Here is a 27,170-nt window from a genome sequence, read left to right as displayed (position 1 = left end):
TTTTGTAAACCATGTGAATCGGAAAGAAGTGTTTGTTTTCTATCTTATGTTGAAAGGGTGTTTTCTATGATTAGTTTGTGTTTTTTTTTAATGAATTAAGACTGGTGTATTAAAAGAAGGGACATAAGTCTTAAGTTAGCCTTATCTTATTTGTCTCCCCTTTGCCGTACCAAAATTTTTGACCTTGAAGATGGCTCTTAGACAGGCTAAAAAGTTAACGAATTTCACTCGTTTGTTACCCCAGTGCACTTCGATAACAACTGTAAAAGAAGGGTACGTGTTTTTGTACAATATTTTAATCCATTAAGTTTTTTCCCGATAACTGTTCTTACAGACATGTTGACTGATCACGTTTACATGTACTGCCACTGCCACTGATCTAGTCCAGATAATCATGACGTTCACTGAGGTATTTTTAGTCTGACGTTTATGCCTTGAAGGGAGGCGACCCATCAAAATAAAAATTAGTCTCCCAAGACTACCCAATTAAGTACTGCCACTACCAATTTTGTAGAATGCATGATGAATCGGACCATGACAAAAGCATACCACACTCGTCCACAGTGGAATCGGACCAGTTTATTTATTTTTTATGCTTTCTCACTATTTATTAGTTTGAACAAGGATTTTTTGTGCTAAAATTGCAATTATTATAGTTTATAGTACTGTTATTTTCTTGGTTTGAAATTATAAAACGAAAATGGCTATTTGAGTGTATGAATGTGTGATTTTCTAGTTACATATTTTTTTCATTTAAAACTAGTGTGATGCAGGGACTGTATATTACACTCCCTGTGCAGTGCCATAGAACATTTACTATATTTTTTTTTATCTTGGTAATGGAGTTTTATATAGTACTATTCTTAGAAATAAGAAACTCAGACTCCACTAAAAACTTTGAGCATGGACAAGTTGGACCGATAAGGTAAGCGTCCTCTGCTTTTCTAGACTTGAACACCCACTGAGTTGCTCATAAAAAGTCAATTCAGGATAAATGAAATAGGAAAGGAAAACAATGACATATTGAACAAATCAGTTTTCACGCATTACAGTAGTAATTAATAATAATAATACCAGTGTTCTAGGATTTTTCAGAAATTGAGGTTTCCTTAGGAAAAATCCATATAAAATCAACTTTCCCACAGTCAATGACTGCTTTCCTAACAAAACAAATCCTTATGGCATATGAAGTTTTCAACTTGCCATGGGAAAGTGTAACTAAGTATCTAACTTTCCCTGACCCAAATTTCACTTGGCCCGGGTAACAGGAAATAGGAACTCTAGAACACTGAATACATTGTATTTTCTTGCCTGAACTTCTGTAAGTTGTTTGAATGAAATATTTTTATTTCCTTAGTAGGGATTTTTTTATTCTAAATTATCTTTTAATGTATTGAACAAGTGCTACTACCTTTTTAATTGTAACTTTCATTCTTTATTGTTTAATTTACCTTGTTCCTGCTCGAGTACTTTTTGTAAGATATATATGTCATTAGAACATACACATGCATTTTTTAATTTTTCTTGTCCAATTTTGTAATGGTCCACTTTTGGTTTGGTTGGAATTATCCTGTCACCCATTTGTATTACTTGCCCACAAGTACATGTAATTCTCACCAACCAATTTTTTCCTTTCTTGTCATTGGTGGATGCAGGGAGTTGGCACCCCTCCCTTTTATTGGAAAATTTGTAATTTTCATTTTTAAAATTGAAAAAAAAATTATAAATAATGTCCTTGCACCCCCCCCCCCCCTACGTTTTACTGAGGAACCCCAGCTGTACCCCTGCCCCTGAAACCAGTTCGTGCCCATAATTTAAGAAAAAAAAGTCCAATAAATTGCTGATATTTGCGTATCAAAAATGAATGTCACACAATGATTTTCATTCTGGAATGAAAAAAAATGTGAGCAGATTAAAATGCTTATAATTCTGGGTTTACCCCATCCAGTGGTCCAAGTATTAAGCCTCAATAAAAATTCGAAATCAACCATTGATTGAACTGTTTTTGTTTCTGTATATGTAACCTGGATAATCTTCTATTACATGTCAAAGAAAATTATCACGATTGTAAATACTGACCAACTTTATCTTAAGGAATGAATAAATGACAAGTATCATTGGTCGCACTTATTTTCGTGTAACCTGGTTCCAGTGCAAAGGTGAAATATTTGGTCATGCATTCATTTAATTTTCATCTGACTTAAGCAATGATTGTTCTAGCGCTCGTCATTTTCGCCAATGACAAAAGACTTTTCAGAATGACAAAAATAATCTAGTCTCATTTTGTCACTTGAAATCTTTGAAAATACTAAAAACATGAAGAGTTGTAAGCCCAACATTGGTTCAAGTGGCGAAAGTGACAATCTTGATACCCCAACCTAATTACAACTCTCAACAGGTGTCAAAAGTTTGTGTAAACAATCACCTAATTTGCCAATTGCACTAATCAGACACATGGAGTAAATGATTAATTGATTGATTGTTGTGTTTTAATGCCGTTTCGGCAACTAGGGCCATATCACGGCAAGAACATTTAATGAAATGAAATGGAATGGAGGGTTTATACCCACTTGTCCTTCAAAATTATTTTGACTAATTAGATAATTATGTTTTTATAAAGTGACGGTAGTGTTATAGTCTTTTCCATTAATTGGCAATAAATCTGTATCAACAAAAAAGGCAAAATGATATTCAATAATTTAAAAAAAAAATGTATTAACTAATGCACAAAAAAATAATGTATATAATTTATTTTTGTTATTTAAAAAACTTACTATATATATCAAAATAAAAAAAAATTATTACATAAATAAATGTTATAAGATATTATATATATATATGATCAAAAGTTCTAAAAAATATAAATAAATAAAAAGAAAATGTTGCTAACTTATTTACTTAATCATCATAACTTATTGAATCTTATAATCATCATAATTAAGCACATCTTCAAGTAAGTTGTCATTATAATGAGCTTGGTATATCACTTTAGCTTAATTCTCTTAAGTTTGGTAATAGTTGAAAATTATTTTAGTATTCTTAATGAGCTTGGCCTTTCTCATTCATATTAGTAAGTAATGTTCACATGATTATCTTATTAGCATGGCTTTGAATACGGTTCAGTATATGTATCTGGAGAAAGACTCAACACGCAGGCCTACAGATTGCATACAGAGACATTGACGCTATCACAACACTAGTATGCAGAGCAGCTGTATTACCACTTGTACCGCAAGAAAGTGTAGAAGATGTATGGTTCAATGCCTTGAACGAGCTAGACAATGCCGATGTGAACATGGACACAGTTCCGTTTACCTACTATGTAACCACACAATGGGTAGAGTCAGACCGCCACATTTGGAACCACTTCAGTCATGATGGACCAAGAATAACAATTCACTTGGAAGGATGGCACTCAAAGATAAAAAAAAAAGATACAAACTGCTCATCCAAACATCTACTCGTTCATCAAACAGATTCAAGCTGTCAATGAAGTAAACATAATTGAGATTGCCACCAGAGGGCTACCAGCACGAAAACGCAGGAAGTACCACAATATAGACACCAGACTGCAACAACTCAAACAAAGAATCCACAACGAGATGACAGTAGTGCAGTATGCTGACACCGCCTCTCATCTGATACATCTTGGTTAGGTGATAATGAACATTTTGTGTGACAATGAACATTTTATGAAAACAATGTGATGTATTAGTGCTTATAAATGATATTTGTAGTGCAAATGTAAACATTTGTTATTTTCATTGTTATATTTATGTACGAAATAAAATATTGAGATATATTTTGTGTACTTTTTTGCAACCTACATGTTTACAAAGAAAAAAATGGCATTATAATGGTAACTGCATACAAAACGTAAACCAAAATGCAAAATATATAAATGAAAGTTTTGGACGTTTATTTATATATTTTACAGACTTTACCTTTTGAATGTGGCTACCTTTTCACACAATTTAAAACAAACTATAGATAGCTCCCTTTGATCTTTTGTTGTGATAAACAAGCAATTAACAGGTAATTAATAACTACATACCTCCCACTTGTCCTACAAATTTTCACCTATATTTTACCTGTAATTAACAAATGCAGGACAAGTGGAATGACACCGAATGGAGTAAATGACAATCTCTGACCACTCAAGCGTGAAAGTTCAAGTGCTGGTATAAACAATTGCTGCTTGGAAAATTCCTGTACTTCTTATTAATTTTGTATCAAAATGACATAAAATGTACTTTAATATATATTTTTGTACATCAAACTTGAGTGTAAACTAAATGTGGGTAATTTTGTCACTACCCCGGTGTCACAACATTTTGTAGTTGCATGACAGCAACATTTACAATCTTGAAAATATCATTTATGCTATCAATGAATTCCTCAGGGACCAATACTAAATATAACTGAAAAAATAATGACATAAATTTGTCATTAACTGGGTCTGGTTCCCTAAAGCACAGTTAAAAATTGTACTAAAAATAGAATCTCATGAGGCAACGAAAGGGAAATACGTATTTGAAAATATTTATATCTGTCCAACGTAGCACTGGTGCATTTTAAGGCAGTTCTATATCTACACTGTGCTAGATGTGTTTTTTTGTGTTTCTACAAAGGGTGGCAATGCAGAAAACAGCATTTTTTTTAATATGAAATAAATTTAAAACTATGCCAGGGGTGTATGTCTCTGATTAATGTATCAGAGTGTGATGGAATTTCTATTTTTGATGATTCATAAAACCTGGGGAGCTTTTTTTTTAATTAAATTTCAGGCATGCTATTTGGATTCTCCGGAAATCATGCTTGCATGATAGTTGAAAAAAAAAATTGTGCTTTATTCATAAGCAATGTACATTTCAGTTTTATTTAATGTTTTTACACAGTGCTGTAAATAACAAATGATTCTGAACTATGTTATGTCAGATGCAAATACTACCATACTTCAAAAAATATACCATTAAAATAGTCCTTATTTTCTTACGAGAAAGTGACTAAAGCTTTCAAAATCCTGGAAAAAACCCTGCTAAGTGTGGAATGCCTCATACATAGCAGACCATTTATCAATTCTGTTTATTGTAGGTTGAAAATCAATATAAAAATATAAATTTAATTTTTGAATTTAAAGGTGTACAGTAAATCACCATGGCAAACTTATAAACAAAGTATTACTGTATATACTCGCTGATAAGTCAGATTTTTTAGACTAAATTTTTAACTGTGTGGAAGGGTTCCGGTTTACCGCTTACCCCAATAATTAAATTGTAAACGTCAGTTTTAGAAAGACTGTCTTCATCATCTACCTTTTACAGCTAAAATAGAATTCTGTAAAAGAATATTTACTGTTTTGTCTTAATTTTGCCACAATACTGGCCTTTTATGATTTTATTCATATATCCCACTCATTTTGTGTATTGATTTTTACCTGTATACACACATATAGCCAAAAAGTTGTAATAGAAACATGACCCAATAACATACAATAATTCATGACAAAAGTAATTGATATTTTAGTTGGATATGACAATTCTTTTATGAATTTCTATTTCCTTAAGATAAAACCTCTTAACTTAATGAAATATCTTCAAAAATGAGTTGTTACAGTGTCACAAACTTTCTGTTTTATTCTTTGTTGTTTCTTATATTTATGATTTTAATTTTGGTTATTGGTTGTACCAAAATTAGAATGAATGAAAAAATGGCCATATCAAAATAATTCACATGGCTTGTTTTATTTAATTACTTACATTGTACTATTATAAAACAACTCCAGCCTGGCTTGTAATTATTTATTTCAACATTAATTGAAATTATCAAAACAAACAGGTATACTCATTGTTGTAATTAAGGAATGTTAATGATGCAGCTGTCAGAAATCAGTCTGACTTATAAGCAGGTCAAGGCTAGGTTCCAGAAATTTTGCACTTGAAAGGGGGGACCGACTTACAGGCAGATCAACTTATACACAAGTATATATGGTATATCATATATGAATGTGAAGCTGATTTGAATATGTTAGTCAACACCTCTTGACCTGACCTTGATGAAGTATGATCCACATGCTCAGGCCTCTGTTCTTCATTACAAAAAATCTGAACTTGTGATTGCACCAGAAAGAGGTTAATCCACTATAATCATGAACATATTACATTTTCTTGCTATAGTAATTTATTTCAATACTCAAACTTACACTCTGAATTTCATCTCTGCCTCAAAACTCTGATCTAAAACCTCTGCTGCCTTGCGGCTACACCCTTGACAGGGAAAGGCTTCAGGAGACAACCTCGAGGAAAATCCAGAACTAGGAATCTGTAACTTCATTCCTGTACTTCCAGGATCAGAACTTCTGTTTAGAAGCTAAGGGTGAGGTAACCCCGACAGAAAACCTAGAGTGCTGAAGACGGAGGTGTTGGGCAATATAGTGCACTCGAACAGACCACAACACCATGCACAAACAGCCAAAATGACACTTGAAACCCTGTGAGGACCCACCAGGCAGGTGCAGTGCCGGGCTCTCTGTTTCAAAGAAGCCCAACTAATGCTACTGGAGATACCTTAGTTACCTTGTGGAGTCAGGGGACAAACAAGGAGAGCTACTGACCATAGAAAGATCAAACCGAACAGAAAAGAGCAACCACATATTAACATCGTGCAGTGGAATGCAGAAGGGGTATCAAACAAGAGAGAAGAACTTCAACACATCTCCAAGAGGACAAAACTTTTAAGATCAGAGGATACCAAGTCTTCAGGAGTGACAGAAAGGAAAGAAAGAAAGGTGGTGTTATGACTCTTGTAAGAAACAACATTAATGCCTTAGAGACAAAAAAGTTTATGAAGGAAGCAGAATACATTGAAATCAAAGCAACTATTGGGAAAAGCTCGTATAACATCGTTAACTTCTACTGTCCCAATGATAAGAAACTGTCACTAGACACCATACAAATACCAGACAGTTCATTCCTCATAGTAGGTGATTTCAACAGCCAATCATATAGTTTGGGATATAATACCATGGACAAAAGAGAGGAGACCATAGAAAACTGGCAGGATGAAAACCACTTTATCCTTGTTAACGACGCCACTGACACGCCTACTTTTTATTCTTGTCGATGGCATACAACCACCACACCAGATCTAGTTTTCTGTACTGACGATATACACCAAAAAATCAGTAGAAAGGTATGTGACCAGCAAGGAGGCAGTGATCATTTACCTGTCATGATATCCATTGCAGAAACAACAACATCTGAGTATGCTCAGCTACCAAGATAGAATTACAAGAAGGTAAATTGGAGTATGTTTCAAGCTAGAACAGATGAACTTACAAAGGACATAGAAGTACATGTAGAGGGAAAGAATATTAACAATGTGGTGAAAGCATTCAACACTGTTGTATTAAAGGCAGCAAAGGAAAGTATACCAAGAGGTGTAAGAAAGGACTACCAGCCATACTGGTCCAGTGAGATACAGGCAACACATGAGGCACTCAAAGGGCAAGGGATGATGCAGAATTAAAACCCAGTCAGGAAAATAACATCAAACTCCAAAAGTGCAAGGCCAAACATCTAAGAACAAAGATTGAATGTCAAAGGAAAGGGTGGAGTGAGAAAACATCATCTATGAATATGGAAAAAGATACAAAAAAGCTTTGGAACTTGACAAAAGCACTGAATGATGAGGGAAGCAAAGGTGAAAAGATCACCCTAGAAGTTGAAGGAGAAACAACCATAGGGAAAGCGGCAGCAAATGAATTTGCTAAAGTCAATGAGAAAGAAAGCAATACTGATATACCACCATCATGGAAAAAAGAAGTAAGAACTGAATTGAGAGAAAGATCAAAGGTGCCAACACATGAAGTTATGCAGAGAGGTATCACCATGTTTGAGATGAAGGCAGCCATTAGAAAAATGAAAATGAAAAAGGCACCAGGTTCAGATAACATCACCAATGAAATGCTTCAACACCTTGGCACCTTAGCATTAATAACTTTGCTAGAAATTATCAACCTGAGCTGGAGACAAGGTCAAGTCCCTCAATATTGGAAAGAAGCCATAATGATGCCAATACTGAAGAGCGGAAAGAACAAGTCAAAAGCCTCAAGCTACCGCCCAATTAGCCTAACAAGCAGTTGCTGCAAATTAATTGAGCATATAATCAACAAGCGCCTACAGACATACTTGAAATCGGAGAACATTCTTGGTCATGAACAAGCTGGTTTTAGACAGTACAAGAGCACAGAAGATCAGACAACACATCTATCTCAAGTAGTCGAGGATGCATTTCAATCAAAGAAAATAACGCTAGCTGTCTTTGTAGAACTTAAGAGAGCATTTGACAAAGTTTGGAAATATGGCCTTCTTGTGAAACTTCTTAGATTTCGAGTAAGTGGAAGAATGTACAAATGGACCAACTCATATCTGTACAATAGAAGGGCAAGAGTATTCGTAGATGGGAAGCATGGCCGAAAATTACTTCTAAAACAGGGTGTATCACAGGGAGGAGTTTTGCCACCGACTCTCTTCATACTCTGTATGAATAACCTAGTTCCAGAGCGACCAAATGGTATACAATCAGCACTCTATGCAGATGATCTTGTCCTCTGGTGCTCTGAAGAGTATGCAACTACTACAAGGTACAGGATACAAACAGCATTAGATATGTTAGTCAAATGGGCCAATGAGTGGTGTGTTACCATCAATAGAGAGGAGACAACAGCAACCCTCTTTACACTCTCACCTAAAACCCAATGTGTCAAACTGACCATGGATGACATCCATATCACAATGGAAGATCAGCAAACATACTAAGGTGTAACCTTCGATATAAGACTTACATGGAAACAGCATATAATGACAGCAGAAGCCAAAACCTGACGAAAACTAAACATCATGAGAAAACTTGCTGGTACAAACTGGGGTGCTAATGAGAAAGTTTTGAAATCTGTCTAAGAAGGAAATGTACGCCCATATCTAGAATATGGCTCTAGTGCTTGGATGACAGCAGCTAAGTCTCACCATCAGACTAGATACAGTCCAGAATCAGGCACTCTGCATCATCACAGGAGCCATGAAATCAACACCTATTGCTAGTATGGAGGAAATTACAAACATACAACCATTAAGTAAGAGAAGAGAATGTAAAGCTATGATACAGGCCACCAAATATCAATGCTTACCAAACCATCCAATGAATGAGAGACTGAAACAACTATCTTCAGGCAGACTCAAAAGATCCAGCTTCACTCTAGAAACAAGAGCATTGCAAAGAAAACACCAAGAACACCTACCTAAGCATGTCAAACCTATAGATTTTAAAATGAATGACAAACTATAAGGAGGACAGTATAACCATTCAGACAACAGTTCCGTTACTCAGTGCCAAAGATGAACAATCAAACATCGTCAGAAAAACCGTAACAATAAGCATGCTGGAAGAAGAGTATCCATCAGAATTGTGGGCAAGAGTTTACACAGACAGTTCAGCCACAAATGCGACAACAAAAGGAGGGGGCGGTATCTACATAGAATACCCAAATGGAGTACAACAGTCAGTGGCAATACCAACAGGATTACATTGCTCCCACTACAAGGCTGAAGAAGAAGCACTCATCCATGCAGCAAATTACATCAAGGAAAGTGCAGAAAATATGCAAGTAGTATTCCTAACAGATGCCCTCTCCGTAATACAAGCACTGACCAACAACAAACTACCTCAACTTGAAAGAGCTATTTATTCCATCAAGAGCCTTAAAACTGCCATACAGTGGATACCTTCACATTGTGGAATCAATGGAAATGAAAAAGCAGATAAGCTAGCAAAGGAAGGCACTCAACAACAGCAAGATGAAAATCCTGTCTGCCACACAGAGATGAAGACCATCATCAAGTCTCTGCACAATAGCCCTCAGAAGCAAGATAGCTTCCATCAACTAAAAAGATTTGAGCAAACTACAATCTTCAGGCTCAGGACAGACAATAGACTCAACCAACATCTGTACAGAGTTTTGAAGGTCATACCATCACCTATGTGTCCCTGTGGAGAAGCAGAGCAGAATACGGAACACTTTGGCATTAAAGTGTAATGGCGAATGACAAGAAGAAGATCTCTGCCTTTATTTTAAATTAAAAATTATTGACAGTTTCTTGAGTTTTGTTGCTTCCATGATGAAAATATATTTTGATGTTGTTTAAAATAACATACTTTTAAATTCTAGTCTGAATATACAAATGTATGCATTTCAGACAAAACAAACAGATTTTTCATGCTAGGGGTTGCATCATTGCAAGTAATGGGGTGGAGTCTAAACCCTGTTTTGAGACTATCGGACACAGGATCGTATTGTAGTACATGTATCAAGTTTACATGTTTTGTAAATTAACTTACTGGTATTTTGCTCACTGCAATATGTACATGTGTACCTTAGTGATGAATGTCATCAGACTGACTGTTTTTTGCATAAAGAATCTTGCCATGTAAATATTTGATTTCAGAGTTCTGTGAACGAAATGGACTTATTGCCAGAAGAATGTAAGAATACTGTCTGTATGCCTAGCTGTAGAGTAGAAAGTTTACCCTAAACTCCACCGCGCTGCCAAACCATCTTAAAATACATGTGCACAGTGTTACACAAACCCATTACAATACCAACTAAAAACTGCCAGAACCTAAACGGTTGATCCAGCAGTCCTTTTCACCAAAAAATTGTAGGTGCAAAATTATAGTTGTAACTAATGATGTCATTACACATTGTAGATCAAAGTATTGTTTTGTCATAACTTACAACTAATATTCCTCATACATTTTTTTGTAATATAGGGCTGCAGGTGTCAGAACATCCTAATTTTATTACTAACTGTCTTGAATATATTTGTAAATTTGTTTTTTGTGCACCTTTTTTTAGCTTACCTGGTCAACAATCTTGAAAATATCTTGAAAACTATGATAGATAAAAAACTTTCAATTGCTGAAATGATCCTAATGATAAGTCCTACAAAAGTCTTCTTGAGTCAAAATTGTTTGACAACTTCTTGTTAAATTTATTGTCCTTGAAAGGCAAAATTGAACCAGGTGAGCGATTCAGGTTACCGGGAACCTCTTGTTGTTTCATGAAGTCCTAATTTATGTGTAAATTAAATTTTTTATTTAGTTTATTATCTGATAGTAGTCATCAGTGTTGTGATTGATCATCATATGATGTAGAAAGAAAATTCTTTACAAGAAGGTACACTAAAAAGTTAAAAAAAAAATTAAAAAAAACATCAATAAGCAACAAAATGGAAGAAGTATCTATTTATACCATTTGTTAATTTACATTGCTTTTCTTTAGTGTCAAGTCTTATTTATTTTCATTTGGAATTCTTTGAAATTGTACATGTACAAATGTATACAGATCTGGATCAGAAATGGGTATCTACAGCCTGCAAATGGAAAATTAAACACCATTACTGACACCATCATAGGATTAACACATAATCAAAATGTCTGCTTAAATGGCAGTATCCTGAATAACTATTGGAAAAACAAAGTATTGGCTCAAAAAAGTATCTCACTTGAGGTAAAGTTATCCACATAAATGACCATTCTGTCAAAATGTGAAGCTCTAATGATTTCATCAACTCAAATATCCATCAACCTATCAGATTCTAACAAACCATAAAAATGAATGCATACAGATAAAAATACCTTTGCTGTAATGTTAAAAAGGTACAAATGTACTTCAAAAACTTGTAAAATGCATGAAAAGGTAGATGATAAACCTGAAACTTTTGCCCACTGATTTCACCAAGACCAGTACAGGTTGTTAGTACAAAGGGCTTTCAATATTATTAAAGTACTTTTTTATTATTTCTTTGGAATTTCTAAAAATTGTTTCTGCTTTGTAGATCAACATGGGCCAATGTCGAAATGGGTCCACCAGATGCAATTCTTGGTATTAGTGAAGCCTTTAAAAAAGATTCCAGTCCAAATAAGATAAATTTGGGTGTTGGAGCTTACAGAGATGATACTGGGAAACCATTTATTTTACAGTGTGTTAAAACTGTAAGTGCAAAAAAAAAAAAAATTTGTTTTTTTGTCCATTTGTCATTTATTATATTTTTGCATTTTCTCATTATTTCTATGGCAGTGTATAAATTTAAATTGCATCTTGATTACTTTTTCAAGGAAACAAAAAAGCATTTTAATTTGACATGGTTCAAAAGTCTATAGAACACAGCATGGTAAAATAGTGATAAACATATGATTAATGTTATGTTATGGCCTTATATCCATTTGTGATAAGATTTACTCAAGTTTACTGACATCACAATAGAATTTTGTGGTCACCATTTAGTGCAGCACAATCTATGACTTTTCATAAACATGAAGAAACTGATCCTGTTAGGATAGATATTTAATTCATGGAGACTCCATTTTATATTGTTTTTACATGGGTTTGCCATTTATGCAATCTAATTAAAATTAGACCTATCAATTGTTCCATTTAGTCACTGCATGTATAGGATCTAACAACATTCCATTTTTTCTTCTGATGTGTATTTTGTGCTCAACCCAATATTGAAAGCATTATAAAAAAACTTGAATAGGAATTGTAAACAAATCTTTCCAGTTCTCTAACACAAATGTCGGAAATCGTTTTTGCCAGTAAATTCATTTATATTATCAAATTCCTACAAATAATGTTGTATATAATAGCATTGAGGTCATGATAACTTCAAGTAAAGGCAGATTTTATTATAACCCCACAAAGTTTGGGGGTATATAGGAATCACTCCGTCTGTCTGTCTGTCTGTCTGTCCATCTATTTCTTCACATTTCTTCTGAGCACAACTCCTAAACCGCTCAAGGAATTTTGATAAAACTTTATAGTAAGGTTTGGCTTCACATGAAGATGTGCATGAAGGAATACAGATACTGTTGGGTACTCCAAAGGGAGATAATTAAACTTTTGGGTTTTACAAATACAAATATTTATTCATTCAGACACATTTACAATATGCTAAAACCTTGTAAGTGCAATGCATCCTAAACCATTCAAGAGATTTTTATGAAAATTTATAGGTAGGTTTTGTAACATATGTAGATGCATATGAATATAGTTACTGTTGGGGGACTCCAAAGGGAGATAATCCAACTTATAGGTTTTACATATTTAAACCTTCGTAATTGCAATACCCTCAAAACCGCTCAAGGGATTTCAAAGAAACTTATAGGAAGTTTGGGCATCATATGTAGGGTAGATATACATGAAGGAATAAAGTAAAAAGGCCCTTTAAGCTCACCTGTTTAAACTGGCTCTTTAGTCATTAACTTTTTATTTTTGTTGTCCCCCGCCGCAACATGGAGCTTGTGGACGCAACTTTTCAGAAACGGCTGAATGGACTTTGATCAAATTTTGTAGGATTGTTTGTCACCATATGTAGTTGATCATACATAACTGCTATTTTGATTCGACAATTTTTATGGGAGTTATGGGACTTTGTTCATTTTTCACATCATTTGCAATAGGAACACCTTGTGGGCGCAACTTTTCAGAAACGGCTGAATGGAATTTGCCCAAATTTTGTAGGATTGTTTGCCACTATATTTAGTTGATCATACTTAACCACTATTTTGATTCAACAATTTTTATGGGAGTTATGGGACTTTGTTCATTTTTCACATTATTCGCATAGGACCATCTTATGGATGCAACTCCTCAGAAACCGCTGAACAGAATTTGACCAAATTTTGTAGGATTGTTTGTCACCATATGTAGTTGATCATACTTAATGGCTATTTTGATTTGACAATTTTTATGGGAGTTATGGGACTTTGTTCATTTTTCACGTACTGTTTTTTTGGATTTTTTTTTGTTGTATGAAGAATTGTTAACCTAACTTAATTTGATTCATTAAGATACATTAACCTTGAATTGCCACATGGACTTATGAAAGCACATAAGTTTTGAATCTGCTATTTATACAAGTGTCAAACATTTGTAATTCAACTCTTTCTCAGAGGCGGGGGACATATGGCTACGCGTAGCATTCTTGTTATACTTGTCGCCCTTGAATGAACTTTTCTAATCTAAAGATTTTTGTCTATCATATCTAAGTTATTATTTTGATATTTTTATCGTATGAATTTTGTACATTAATATTTATGTTGTGTAAGCATTTAATTTAAGCTTTTATTTTGCCTTACTTTTTATTGATTTTAAAATACATATGTTATTCATGCCTTCTTTAATTTTTGTCAAATATAAATCTAATTTCACTGTTTTCAGTCATTTAAAGATTTATTCAAAGTTCAATGTAATGTTCAACATGACATGTTGGTAATATTCTATTCATTTTAAAATATTTTACGTAATTTATTTTTGGACTCAAGTAATGATTTTATTCATTGTGGTTTTTATTTGATTATTTTTTATGTGTATCTGCTTAATAGTTTTTTCTATGCAATTGTGCTCAAAATTGTTATACAGTGTATATGCTATTCATTTTAATGTATTGATATATTGTGAATGTATTTCATATGTTTTTAACATGTAAATTGCTTAGATTAATTGTATAATTATATAATGCCCTATACAAATATTGTGTAGTAATAATAATAATAATAATACATGTACATTTTACTACATTTGAAGGGATAGTCTCTGTGAGCTTGCTTACAGTATTTCTAGTTTAAAATTAAAATAAGTTTTATTATTTCACTTTTTTTTCATTTAATTCATGACTGTCATACCAATTTTTATGTATTGGTTATTAACTAAATGTTCAAATGAAACTGATAAGTATTGCTGAATTCCAGGCAGAGAAACAGATGTTTGATGAGAATGTTGATCATGAGTATGCTCCTATCAGTGGAACTCCAGCGTTCTGTAAGGCTTCTGCAGAATTAGCTTTTGGTGAGGACAGCCCTGTACTAAAGGAAGGAAGAGTTAGTAGTTGTTTTTGGCAAAAGTAAAATAACTTCAATGCAATTTAATTAAAATGATAAAAATCTTAGGTGATGTTCCGACTTTTTTATTATTCTAAGAACGACTAAGAGACATTGAAGTATCAGTGTTAATAATTATGTGCATTATTACTAATGTAGAAACAGAACTGAAATCTATTTAAATTTCTCCTGTTCTTAATTTCTCGAATTGTTAAATTTAACAATCACATTTGTAATTAGGTTTTGTTCTTTAAATAATGTTGTATGTATTTACTGTTTATCTTGTTTGTTTTCTTTTTTTTTTTGGCTTTTTCAATATGTGGATTTCAACATTAAATTTTCTTTTTTTCCATATATTTAGTAATTATTTCATTAACTTCTGCTTTTTCATTGCTTTGGTAAAATCATGTCTGATTGTTGTAATTTTTTGTGTTGCGCCACGTTTACTTTTTACAAGTTTTTGTTTTTTTCATTTGTGTTTTTTTTCTTCTCTTTAATGTTAGTAATCTAAAGCAAGATTAAAACATGATAGTAATAAATCCTGATTACTTTACAGAATGCTACAACTCAAGGTGTATCTGGTACCGGATCTTTACGTCTTGGGGCTGCTTTCTTTGTGAGTTAATTTTTGTATATACCCATACTTTGTAAATAACTATGGTGTACTGCTGATCTTTGTATGTTCTTCCTTGATTGGTTAATCATACATCAAGGGATTTCATTTAAACATTTTGGAAGGTTGTCTTCAATTTCTCCAATTTTAGATTAAAGGGACTGTAAATAGAAACAGCTGGGACAAATATGAGTTATTTTTTGTTTAAAAAATCAATGTATCAGGCAAGGCTCTAGAAATTTTATCAATTCATTTCAGTTATTTTATTGGTGTAGTGAGAAACAGTCATTGTTATCCATACATGATTTGTGTGCTTTGAATTTGAATCTGTTAAGGATGTTAACTGCTCATTTTCAGTCATTTTTTTTTCAGTTTTTCTGACTCATTTCATAGCATTAATATTTTTTGCCCAGTGACAACTACTTTTCTTTTCATATTTTCATTAAACACACCTTAAAATGTTATTTCAAGAGTTTTTATGAAATCCTTGTTATTTCTTTGGTGTTTTTAATAAATAAAACCTACTAAGACTAAACCTATGGAAAATCAAGAGAAATCCTTTTCCTGCCAAAATTTCAACTCTAGAATAATGGCCCATCAATTCGTTTTACTTACATGTATATTGTTCTATCATGAAAGATCTTAAAAGGTTTCACAACCCTTTGAAATCCTTGTTACTCTAAAATAGAGCACAGAACATCCTTAACAAACACTACTATTTTTCATGTATATGTGTACATGTATTATGGGTAAATATGGGACTGTGAATTTAAAAAAAGACAATCACTGACATGAAATTCAATAAATTTATAATACAACTTGTACATGTATAACTTAGATATAATAATTTTTTTAGTCTAAATATTATACAAAGAGTAAAGTGTTTTATGTGCCTACACCAACATGGGGAAATCATGGACCAATTTTCAAGTAAGTATCGACAGAATGCGTGAATAATACTAAGTGTATATGTCATTAAAACTAATTTAATGTAAGAACTTGTTAGAGCCCAGAAAATGTAAATAATCCACCAGTTTGACAGTTAGATTTCATTAAAAATAGATTTCTCTATTTAAAATGACCACATTTGATTGGAACAGCATTGAAGAAGTATGAATAGATAGACAGAACACTGTGCTTACCTCCCCTTGAAATGTTTATTTGCAGTGCTTTTAGATGAAATTTAAGTTCATTCTACCAGACAGATATGGCACATCTTGTCTTATATTCTGGGTTCTTATGGTTCGAACAGTAGAATTACATTGTCTCTTAATTCTTACAGAAACAGTACCAGTGAAACACTCTATCTGTTGGGGAAATAACTGTATCATTTGTCATTAAATGATGACATGTATACCATAGTTACCTTAGTAATACTCTATTCATGTAAGATCTTAAAACACTCCTGTCTATTTTCTGATCAGATAACCTTTCTGATAAAATGTCAGTTTTCATTATTGGAACTTTTTAGCAGAAAGTACAGGGAAGTACATGTATATGATCACTTGACCAACCATCATCAATATTTATACTCATCGCTTTGAGGCAGATATAAAGTAGTCATGGTGTCTGTTCGTCTGTCCGTAACTTTCCACAACTTAGTTTATATTTTGACAATATGGTTACTCTGATGTTAGTGAGCTTTGTATAGTTTTCTAGTTTGATTTGACGTTTTTTAATATACCTGATAACCTTTGGATCAGTTCATGTTGGAGATTCTCTTACATTGACACTGTCACATGCAGGAGATTTTTACATAAAAGCAAATTTTTTATGTAAAAATTAAATTATTTTGTATTTTTCACAGAAAAAATAGATTTTTTTGGCGATAACCTCCCACAAATCTTACATTTATGTGTAGGAGAATCTAAATTTCCATTGATTTTGTGGGAGTCTCCACTCCCACAATGTGGAACCATTAACAGTAAATTGAATTCAAACTAGTACAAAATGGAATTGTTGTATATAAATTGAAGTGGCAGATTTGAAAGTATTGTAGAAAGGGGAGTCTTTAAGGTTGTTTTTATACCCTGCCACATGTAGTGGCCAGGTGCTGTGTGATACTCCCTGAAAAAAATTGTGCTTGCATGTTTCTCTGTCTGTCAGTCTATCCCCCATGGTTTGAGATTGGATCAATTTTTTTTGAAACTCTGCACAGTTGTTAAGTATTATTAAATACAGATTGTGATCAATTTTCATGTAAATTCAAAAATTATTTTTCAAGTTAGTCCATTTTGCACAGTTCTTTTTTTACCAATACATGTTTCTAGATTATAATTTGAGAATAGCTGAAAGAATTGCTTTGAAACTTTGCACAGTTGTTAAATACTATGGAATACTATGGAATACAAGCTAGGGTCAATTTTCAGCTAAATCTAAAAATTAAGTGTACTTGTTATTCTGGTTGTGTAGTTTCTTTGACAAATTCATCATTTCTACTCTTTTTAAATCCTACATTTATATAATCAATGTGGTGTGGTATCATTTAATGTCTCATATTATGTCCTATTTTTAATCAAGTAGTAACAGTGTTGTTCTTGCCATATTTACAGACATGCTGGGTTAGATGTACAGACCTATAGGTACTATGAACCAAAGACATGTGGTTTTGATTTTAATGGTGCTCTAGAAGATATATCTGTGAGTGTCTAGTAAACCTGTTATTAGACATTAGGGATTGCAATAATTCATCTTGATGTATTGTTCAAAGACACATAATATTAATACTGTTGACAATTATACAGGAGTAAAATAAAAAATACTCTATTGAACAAAATACAGTTTTGTGTTTTTGTAATAGAAAAGTCATCATTATCATTAATTATGAGTATCAACATGGTTTTGAAAGTAAATATACTACAGCAAACAGCCTTATTTCAGTTGTTTTATAAATTAATTTCAGAAAATTCCTGAAGGTGGTGTAGTTGTGTTACATGCCTGTGCACACAATCCTACTGGTGTAGACCCAAAGGTTCGTATAGTACAACTAAGAACGTGGTGTAGACCCAAAGGTCTGTATCGTAAAGCTAAGACCTTGGTGTAGACCCAAAGGTCTATAAAGTACAGCTAAGACCGTGGTGCAGACCAAAAGGTTTATTAAGTACAGCTTAGACCATGGTGTAGACCCAAAGGTCTGGATAGTACAGTTAAAACCATGGTGTAGACCCAAAGGTCTGGATAGTACAGTTAAGACCATGGTGTAGACCCAAAGGTCTGGATAGTACAGTTAAGATCATAGTGTAGACCCAAAGGTCTATAAAGTACAGCTAAGACCGTGGTGTAGACCCAAAGGTCTATAAAGTACAGCTAAGACCGTGGTGTAGACTCAAAGGTCTATAAAGTACAGCTAAGACCGTGGTGTAGACCCAAAAGTCTGTAATGTACAGGTAAGACCCTGGTGTAGACCTAAAGGTCTATATAGTACAGCTTATACCATGAGGATGATATCAACACAAGTACTTGGGCTTTCTAATCCAGGACTTTATTTGTGTCATCTCCTTTTACTTTATTGTTTCTTCTTTCTCATCATTCTATGCCTACACAGAATATGATTTGCTATTGTTTGTCATAAATTCCAGTCATTTTTTCCAGAAAATAACAGTTAAACTGCCATGTTATAATAGTGTTAGTCCAGTTCTTTCTGACTTTCTTGTGTATTATTGTTCATTTATGTTTAAACCAAAAAACTAAGAGGACAGTAGTTGTTTGCGTATTTATCATTTCTGTAGTACACATGTATTTTAATCTGAATCATCTAAGTCATTATCATTCCATTATATATGTGCTTTATCATTCCATTATATATGTGCTTTATCATGGGATTAGATTTCAAATGAAAGGGACATCAACTTCCTGTTTGACAATATTGTTATTAGAGAGAAAAGAAGGAGTATTCTAGTTTCATAAGTACTATGGGAGTATTATTGTTTGTGAGGTACCGATTTTCATGGTTTTCCTGGGTTTGGCATACCAAAATCAACGAATTCAAGAATCTATGAAAATAGCATTTTTTCCCTAAGCCACAAAAATTGGTATCCATGAATAAAGTATGTTCACAGTATTTTGATTTAAACAATAAGTCATTAATATCTTATATATTTGACAGCCAGAACAATGGAAAGAAATCAGCAATGTAATAAAACAGAAGAAATTGTACCCATTCTTTGACATGGCCTACCAAGGTTTTGCCAGTGGAGACATTTCAAAAGATGCTTTTGCTGTTCGGCAGTTTTTAGCAGATGGTCATGAATTAGCATTGTGTCAGTCTTATGCTAAAAATATGGGTCTCTATGGTAGGTTTGTACTACCTCAAAAAAAAAGTTGTCTTAGGTTTTAATTATGAATTGTCACTCTTTTGGTAATACTCAGAGATAGGATTAAATCTCAAGGTTTGCATAATTTATTAGAATATCTCAGAAATAAAGCAAAGTTTATAAATAAAACCTGCTAAGTATGCAAAACAATCAATGGAATGAAGCTTTAACTTTACAAATTACCTACATTTTTTACCAGTCTTATAATATAATTTAAAAAAAAAAAAAAAAAACATGTTGCATATGAGCATTGATGATGCGACTTTTTAGGTAATTCACTTAGTATTCAAGTTGTATGAACTAAATTTAACAGGATTTATTTTCCTCCCTTTCTGTAAATGGGAGGCATCTGATTATTTAATGATGTAAGTGCTCTTACCCCTTCATTTGTTTACAGATTTTGATCAAACACATGAAAGATATGCTTTGGTGACCACTAGACCAATTTTAGATGAAAGAGATTAAAGAAATTTACATTTGCTTGAAAATGTTCTTATCAGATATTTATAATATTATTCATTTATGTTCTTGCTTTAACATTCATGTTACAGTCAAACTAATTCAAAATAGAACATTCAACATTAAAATATTGTCACATGTCTTCTGTTTAAAAAAAAAAAATTCCATAATTTTATTTCCTAAATACATATATTGCTGATTTCATTCATATTAAAAAGTATACAGATTAAATAAACTTATAAAGTGCTAGTCTGATGAAAGATAATTTGACTACTTTTGCTATTTCAGGTGAGAGAGCTGGAGCTTTCACCTTAGTTTGTCCTTCCAAAGAAGAGGCTGATAGAGTAATGTCACAAATAAAGATAATAGTGAGAGCTATGTACTCAAACCCACCAATACATGGTGCTAGAATTGTAGAAAGGGTACTTACTAAACCTGAACTAAGGAATGTATGGTAGGTATTAAACGATGTGTACATATTGTAACAAAACAGTCTGAGCAGGATGTGAAGTGACTAATTATTTTGTGCTTTAAACTGGTTTACTTTTCTTTCAGTAAGAGTTTTGGTTTATCATATTTTCCGTACTATAAGTCGACGTGGAATATAAGTGAAATTACCTAATATTGACCAAAATCAAAGAAAAAAATGTAGATAAGTCAAATTTGGCAGATAAGTTGAGGGTCAGACGTGTGCATTTATATTGTAGGTGTTAGCGGAGATCCGAGTTGAGTGGTTTGTTTTTAATAGCATATTATTCCAGCAATCTCACTTTGTATAGTATTTCTGAATTAAATTTATATTTGTACTTTCGTTAAAGTGTACTTTGTCCAAGATTTCAATTATTTTCATTAAATGATGTGATAATGGCTCTGAAGCCTTAAATCATCAGGTGTACGAAATTGTATACATGTCAAGCGTGGGCACTCATGGGTGAAATAAGCAGGAAATTTGTTTGATGAATTGGTCATAATTACAAGCAGTAATTAACGAACAATATTACCTGGTATCACGAAATACAATAAAAAATAATTGTATCATTGAGAGGTTTCATTATAAACCAGCTACTGTCAAAATGTAGACAGTTCAAAAACTGGAAATGGACAGTTCAAAATCTAAATGGGCCTTATTCCCCCTTTAATAAATTTTTAAGGTGTAGACGGTCCATTTTCTCCCTTGAGGCTTTTCACTGAATAGATAATGAAAGCCCTGATCATGTAAATTTGGTTGCAATTAGCCATTTAGGTAACACCTGAACTGATTTTAATTTGAGCCACGTGCGAATGTGTTACGACATATCGTAAATGGGTATAAATTCGCATATTAAAGGACCAATGCTTTGGAGGACTATGCAAGAAAATGGATAAAATGAGAACAAGAAGACATTGATTCACTGTCAGAGTGAGTAACAGCTGTGAGGTCTTAAATTTTGAAATGTATAAAAGTTTTAAGGAGGTCAATGAGTGTCAGTGCTACATCAGTTTTTAAAGACCCTTATGTAGCCTGAACATTGTCTACTATATATGACAAATATGTTGTCCTTCCATTTATCGCAGGTAGACAAAGAAAATAAAAACAAAAATAAGACCTATACTGCCACTTCACTCTCCAAAGAAGAGGTAGTGGAAAACCATAAGTCTCTGCTATCCTATTTTGGTCTCTCTACCAGAGGCGATGATTGTGATCCATCATCTGTGTACTGGATTTCTGAACCCCACAAGAATCCATCCAACAGTAGCTGCAAAATCTACTGAAAAATAGCAAAATACCAAACCTCTTCAAACTTTTAACTCACTGCTGTCAAAGAGGATCTCCAGTCCTACCACAACACTTATTACTCCCATAGTTGTATTAATTCAATGTGGATCATAAAAATTCAAAAGATCCTCTGGAAACCATCAATTCAAAATTATTATCTGAATACAATAGCATTAAAACCTATGATTTTTCAACTCTTTATACTTCTCTTCTCTGTCCTTAGTTAAAATTCTGATTCAAATAACATTATACATCTTTGTTACTCCAAAAAATATGGTACACCTAAGATACAAATATGTAGTACTTGGTAGAGATTCCTCATGCTTTGTAAAAAATGATTCCAAATCAATTTCTTGATATACCCAAGAAGTTATCCAAATTTTCAAATTTTTGATAGACAACACATTTGTCCAGTGTCGCAGACATGTTTTTCACAATGTTTTTTCGAATTGTGCTCCTCTACTTGCTGACTTATTTCTTCACTCTTATGAGGCTTACTTTATAGCTGATCTGATCCAAAGGAAGGAACATCATTTAGCCAGATCCTTTGATCCTAGTTTCCACTATAAAGATGACATATCATAAAATAATCTTAGTTTTGGGAATTTTATGCAAATGTACATCATACCTACCCCAAAGAACTTGTATTGTCAACTTTGCTTTCATCTGTGGCAATATCACTTCGGCACCTGCTTATGGAGTATTCATATCACAACCCATACATTATGCCAAGGCTTGCTGTAACTACACACCATGAGAACCGATTTGTTCAACATGTCATAGTTTTCCTTTCCTCTTTCATCTACCATGGAATTGACTATATGAGCAAATTAGCAGATGTTTCTAGAGAAGCAGAGGATGCTTACCCTACCTGTGCACTTGGTCCATACTCCAGTTATTAGTGGAGTCTGAGTTGCTCATTTATTTTTGTTACTTTGTATGTATTGGTTTGGTTCTTTGTTGTGTATGTCTGCTTTCCATGTCTGGTCTTTGTCCTTGGATTACATTCTTTTGATTTCTGCTAGAATATTGGTTCCCTTGATTACTCTTTGACAGTATAAATGAATACTGTGAAAGTACTTTTGTTCGTGGGGTACCAATTTTTGTGGTTTTTGTGGGTAGGCCAAACCACGAAATTTGGTTCCCAATGAAAAGGAGAATCATTGATTTGTATACTGAAAACTTCACAACCACGAATTCAAGAATCCACGAGGTTGTGTTTCTTCCCTTGTCCTCGAAAATTGGTATCCACAAATTAAAGCTTTTACAGCAGAAGCCTATTTCCATAATTTAAAAGAGGAAGTTTACTGTATTAGTTGACCAATCATATCAGTCAAAACAGACCATATTTGTTTAAGTTTTCCACTTTAGTTGTAATTAATGGCTGATTTATAACAATAAGATATGAACTTATTTTTTGTGTTTTTAATAGGTTAGGTGAAGTGAAAGGAATGGCTGACCGTATTATTACAATGAGACAGAAATTGAGGGATGGTTTAGCTCGTGAAGGATCAAGTCACAATTGGCAACATATCACAGATCAGATTGGCATGTTTTGTTTCACAGGTCTTAAACCTGATCAGGTAAAATTTTACACTGTTTTACAATGGAGATATAATGGGGTCAAAATTCACAATAATCTGCATATTGTGAAGATTTTTTTTAATCGAAATTTCAAGTTGTTCATAAATAGAAACTATACTCGGCGTCACATAAATAACATACTGTTAAAATTTGAATAAAAATATTTTCTACGACTTTATTGACACCAACCGTCGTTTAAATTGTCTTAAATGACTTGCTCATTCGTTTAGCCAAACAGCTTCTCAAAAACAAGTCGCTTATTAGCTTAAATCATGCGTAACAAATCCTTACGGGAAAATCCCATACTAATATCCGCCATGTTGGTTTTTACGGGACGAAGTTCATAAGTTCCAGTCGAACTCCGGTGACAATCGTCTGCTTGATCAACTTCTCGGTATTGTACGTTGTTCGCGTAAAATAAATTCGAGATATCCGAAATAACGCCGAAGTGCATTCTGGGTTCTTCGGTTTTTGGACAAACCATTTAAACGTAAACAACATCTCCTAGCAACCCGATCACTGTAAACATGGCCGACTTTTTACAATGTAAATATTGGCACCTAGAATTAAAATCTGACCGGAATTTAACGATTCAATGTTTAGGGAGAAGCCGTTTGGCTAAACGAATGAGCAAGTCATTTAAGACAATTTAAACGACGGTAGGTGTCAATAAAGTCGTAGAAAATATTTTTATTCAAATTTTAACAGTATGTTATTTATGTGACGCCGACTATACAAAGAACTTGGTAAGAAAAATAGTATTTTACTAAAAAGGCTGTCTGGACAAATTTTTATCCTGGCTTTATAGATCCCCTATATATTAAATCACTTGCTTCCTATACCTATTCATGTCAGCATAATAGAATAAATACTGAATTACCTAAATCTGAGAATCAGAGATAGAATGCTCCTTCATCAAGGTAAGGTTGTTGGCTTTAAGTCACTGGAAGGGGGTCATGCTTATATTTTCTAGCAAATCATTTATGCCATTAAATTTAAAAACTGAATGGATATTAATAATCAATAAGTGTTCTATGCTAACATGTTGCTTTTAGGATGATGTCATCACAGTATTTGGGAATACAAGACAAACCAGACCAGAGTCTGGTCAGACAAGAACTAGAATAATATATATACTTTAATCCCACAGCATTTGGGATTTACATGCATGTCTGCTGTGAACATTAAAGACATACTATTTATTTAAACCCAAACTATAGAATCTTATGTTTTCAATGGAAAAGTCTAATTACCTTGACCTTATCATTAATATAACTATGACATTTTCATTAGTATTACTTTGACCTTATCATTAATATTGAAAGAGATGTTTTATCAGGTTTACATGTCTTCAATAAAAGCCATACACTACATGTGAAACAATTAATTTCGATGATGAATTTACTTCTACTGTTCTTTTTATATCAAAATATGGTGATATTACAGAATTAGTCATAAACCATTGGTGGAGGTGTTCCTGTTAACAACAGTTTATACAGGTAGTTCTTCATTGTATCAATGATAATGTTTGACAAGGGAGTTATTGTAAATATATATATATACTTATTTTTTTGTAGGTTGAAAGGTTGACAAAAGATTTCTCAATTTACCTTACAAAAGATGGCAGAATATCTGTGGCAGGTGTATCATCCGGAAATGTTGACTATTTAGCAAAAGCCATGCATGAAGTTACTAAGTAACTCTAGCAGAACATTGTCTTCATTAGTTGATCTAGTGGAATGTAGGCCTTTTAGGGGGATTTTTACTTAAGTGCTAATCATAAATATTAAAGTGCTAACAACAAACAGTAAAAGGCTGCTAGGCCTTAGCTCTATATGTTTTGCAGAAATCCAAGCATGATGAATTAAATCATGTGTATTCAATCTTGTCATTAAGATTGTAATGAAATTTGATAGTAAGATTATTCAGTCTCTTTACTAACATTTATTGTAATAGTTTTGCTTTTTTTGTTTTTGAAGAGGCAACCATACTTGTTTGTTATATATAATCTTCAGAATCTGAACTTATTTTTTTCTAATGAAAACTATCTGGATTTTAACAAATATTTTGCATAATATATTGTTCCACATGTGCACTGTGTTTTATTTATACTGTTTATTGGGCTATGTTGTTAGAAAATGTACATTATATACACTACAGCAGAGGTGGATTTACCAGTATTACATGTTCACAATTTACTTCAATTTTGAAATTACACAACAGCATTACCCTTTTACAAAGTTACTTAAGGCTACATTAGGTATTTTTATATGTCTTCATTATAGGTATGGTTAGTATCGCTTACCATGTGAAGTGAATAAAAGAAAAAGTCACCTATTAATTGTATTGTATCTTCCAGTATTATTAAAGTATAGTTTATCAATGTGTCAGTTCAGTATAAATAGCTTTCAGGATATATGGCCTCGTTAGAAACAGTTGTTTCCAAATCCTGTGTTTTATACTCACTACAGCAATGATATTTCCACCATGCATTAGGGTAGTGGATTTTAAGTTATTTTTAAATTACTAGGTTGAAAAAAGTGCTAGGTATTGGCTGATGAAATTGTTTTTTTTTTTGTGATCAGTTCAAAAGAATTTAAAATAAATAATGTTTATATTTCTTACTGTTTTTATTACCGTTTGTTATTGTGGAATCTCCCTTTTGACATGCCATATATTGTATCTCTAAGCAAGCCTACTATTTTTAAGATTCTGAGGTTCATTTTCCAATTAAAATGTTTGATGTTAACTGGTATTGTTATAAAAAAAACATAAAATGTCCCTGTGGTAATCTTCATGATGGACCTTTGCAGATGGACTGACATGCTTAGCATACCTATGTTCCTCAAAATATGGGTGAGGGACCAACATATTTACATAAAACATAAAATATGGGTGAGGGACCAACGTATTTACATAAACGGAGCAATGTAATAAAATAAGGTTGAGGGACCAACATATTTACATAAACGAGCAAGGTAATAAACACAATGTTTTCTCTCTTGTGTTTTTCTTTCTTGGCTCATTTCTTTTCCTCTCCTGTTTCTTACAATAAAGTAAATTGTAAGATCTGGACAAACACATGTGCCATTATAGCCAAATATGCTTAGTTATTTACCAGTGACAAAGTCTAATTTAAAATACATAACCATCCCTTATGTATTTTTTATGTTTACAACCAGAAAGTACAGTTACTACCATCCAAAGAAACCATATGCCTTTTGTATTGGATGCTCCAAAAGTAGTACATGTAGTAGGCCATATAAAGAAACAAACGTGTCATCGTTAGTAATTGCTGACAAATATATGTACAGTGCACCATCGTTATATATGCAAGTGTGGCGAAATATTGAGGAACCACCATTAAAGAGGGGCGGTATAACAAGGGTGCACTATATGTATGGAAAATTACTTTACACATATTTTCTGTTGTATTTGTGTAATAAATAGATGATATATAAAAAAAATATTGCATAGTAGTTTGTCCATACTGCTTTAAGTAAAATAC

At 33.0% G+C, this 27,170-nt stretch overlaps 1 protein-coding gene across 1 annotated transcript; it reads left to right on the top strand.

Annotated features, from left to right (window-relative positions):
* Positions 1 to 156: 156 nt before the first annotated feature.
* On the top strand, positions 157 to 26,282 carry LOC148615755 (aspartate aminotransferase, mitochondrial-like). The gene is made up of 11 exons (XM_088582319.1): positions 157 to 273; positions 11,895 to 12,051; positions 14,809 to 14,937; positions 15,494 to 15,553; positions 16,407 to 16,480; positions 18,103 to 18,190; positions 18,453 to 18,521; positions 19,656 to 19,842; positions 20,611 to 20,776; positions 23,511 to 23,661; positions 25,240 to 26,282. The coding sequence occupies exons 1-11, from the start codon at positions 191 to 193 to the stop codon at positions 25,360 to 25,362; spliced, it is 1,287 nt and encodes a 428-aa protein (XP_088438445.1). The 5' UTR covers positions 157 to 190; the 3' UTR covers positions 25,363 to 26,282.
* The last annotated feature ends 888 nt before the right edge of the window (positions 26,283 to 27,170 follow it).

This window comes from Perna viridis, chromosome 5 (assembly GCF_037379345.1).
Source record: "Perna viridis isolate PV_CMFRI_1.1 ecotype Kerala chromosome 5, ASM3737934v1, whole genome shotgun sequence".
In the NCBI taxonomy this organism is placed as follows: domain Eukaryota; kingdom Metazoa; phylum Mollusca; class Bivalvia; order Mytilida; family Mytilidae; genus Perna; species Perna viridis.
The sequence above is the reverse complement of the archived record's forward strand: the minus strand, read 5'-3'. Positions and strand labels throughout refer to the sequence as shown.